At 49.3% G+C, this 2,125-nt stretch overlaps 1 protein-coding gene across 1 annotated transcript in view; it reads right to left on the bottom strand.

Moving 5' to 3' along the window:
* LOC108797013 (epoxide hydrolase 3-like) overlaps nt 1-2,125 on the bottom strand; it is a 42,305-nt gene that overhangs the window by 24,985 nt on the left and 15,195 nt on the right. The window contains exon 6 of the mRNA XM_018568578.1: nt 1,772-1,875. Coding sequence (XP_018424080.1) covers nt 1,772-1,875 — 104 coding nt within the window. The remainder of the gene's footprint in view (nt 1-1,771; nt 1,876-2,125) is intronic.

Below are 2,125 nucleotides of genomic sequence, written 5' to 3'. Positions count from 1 at the left end.
GGGGGGGGGGAGTCCGGTGACGTCACTGACATCGACATCACCGGACTCCTCCCCTCTTCCCTTCGTTAGCCGACGGAGCCACTTGGGGACATTGACGTCACCAGACTCCTCCCCCCCTTCCCGACGGAGCCACTTAGGGACATCGACGTCACCGGACTCCTCTCCACTTCCCTTCGTTAGCCGACGGAGCCACTTGGGGAAGGGGGGAGGAGTCCTGTGACGTTGATGTCCGTGACGTCACCGGATCTCCGACGGGACTCTCGGAAGCCGGCGGAGAGGTGAGTCTTTTCATTAGCGATCAAAAAAAATGTCATCTATCAAAAAGATTAACGATTAATCGAGAAAATAATCGTTAATTTGCACAGCCCTACTATTAAACTATTATTCACAAAGATTGTTGTGGTATCTGCAGTGTGGTCACATATTCGGTTCACCTGTATAGGTACCTGCACGTGGTGTTGTGACACCCTGGTGAATATTGCATCTTCCCACCACTTTTGAACTAGAGCCCTGAAGAAAGCCCACACGGGATAACATTTGAAACATTGGTGTGCTGTCACAATAATTGCATATAAATATGACAAGGCATAACCACAGTCAATATTCATACAAATGTGAAATGAGAATCACATAGTTAATTTTCCTTAAGCCATTATCTTTGGTATTGTATAGCTCCTTGGTTCTGAACGGGTGGGTGGCGACCCCGTGTTCAGTGGGTCGCCACATGCCTCCCATTTTTCTAGGTGAGAGACTCCTCAGCCTCCTCCTAGCGCAGCACAGTCAGTTCTCGCGCCGGGCAGCCGTTCAAAATATGCTGCTCAGGCCTACGTGTCAGCTTGAGGTAAGCTGGGCTGGAAGTATGTTTATAAGGGAGCTCCATCCATACATGCATTGCTTACAGCTCCCACATGTGCCCTGTAGAGGTGCCTGGACCGGACTGACACCACGTTCTGGCTCCCGGCACCTCTATGGGGCACGCAAGGGAGCTGTACCAGCAATGCACATATGGATGGAGCTCCATCACAGCACAGCAGGCCACACTGGACCCCAGGCTGAGGATCCACTCCAGTTCGGTCGTGACTTAATGACCGAGGACAAATGTGGGTCCTGAGGTTACACAGGTTGAGAGCCACTGGTATAGCTGATTATGATACTGACATCTTGTGGGCATTTTGGTTATTGCACCCTGTTTTCTGTGTTCCCTCCCCTTGTGTGTGCTGTACTTCCTTCTTGTTAGACTTGTCGTTTCTGGTGTCATGGCTGACTGTGACGTGGCCACATATTAATCTGCATTGCATGCTTGGAAACATTACCATATCTGACCTTGAAATACCGTCTGTTCATTCATCTGCTGTATCCTGTTGTCAGCTGTAACCCTGCTGCATCCAATAAAGCATTTTGTGGATGAAAAGGTATTTGGTGAGTTCAGCTATCTGATAAGGATTGTCCGCAGTGATCATATCTGCTTATACAGGCCGGACATAGAGGTCTCAGCAAGGGTTAAAATCGCTGATACAACAATCAGTGTGAGAATAATTGGAATGATCAAATTATCAGAAGACTGCACTAAAAGGCCTGTGAGAGAACCATATCTGTGACTAACAATTCATTTGGGAACACAGACCCTTGTAGGAAACTAGAGGGATCATATGCAGCCACCCCAATGACTTTACAGTGGTCAATGTCTGCTGTATCTGACCAATCACATACTAGCAGATAATTTGAATACATCTGTGCCTGGATCTCAGGTACTCCGCACAGCTCTACTCACCTCAAAGTCAGCCATAGACAGCAGGATTTCAGGTAGGACAGGTAACTGGAAAAGGAAGACGTAGCGGGATGAGAAGAGCTGAGATGGATGAGACAGCACGTAATCTGAGGAGGGAAACACACATACTGGGCTTCAGTCCAAAGAGCCAACATTGCTAAAGACAGTGAGGGATGGGCCGGCTTGGGGTCCACCATTCCCTCATAGAGAGTGTCCTCCTTTACATACATATCAGTGCAGCATTGCACGGTTACTGCAAAACACTTGTATACAGTGGCGTAACAATCGCCATAGCGACCCAGGCGGACGCTATGGGGCCCGGGCACAGGGAGGGCCGGCCTGGGGCGCTATGGCCTG

Source organism: Nanorana parkeri, unplaced genomic scaffold (genome assembly GCF_000935625.1).
Source record: "Nanorana parkeri isolate BGI_ZX_2015 unplaced genomic scaffold, ASM93562v1 scaffold1212, whole genome shotgun sequence".
Lineage (NCBI taxonomy): Eukaryota > Metazoa > Chordata > Amphibia > Anura > Dicroglossidae > Nanorana > Nanorana parkeri.
The sequence above is the reverse complement of the archived record's forward strand: the minus strand, read 5'-3'. Positions and strand labels throughout refer to the sequence as shown.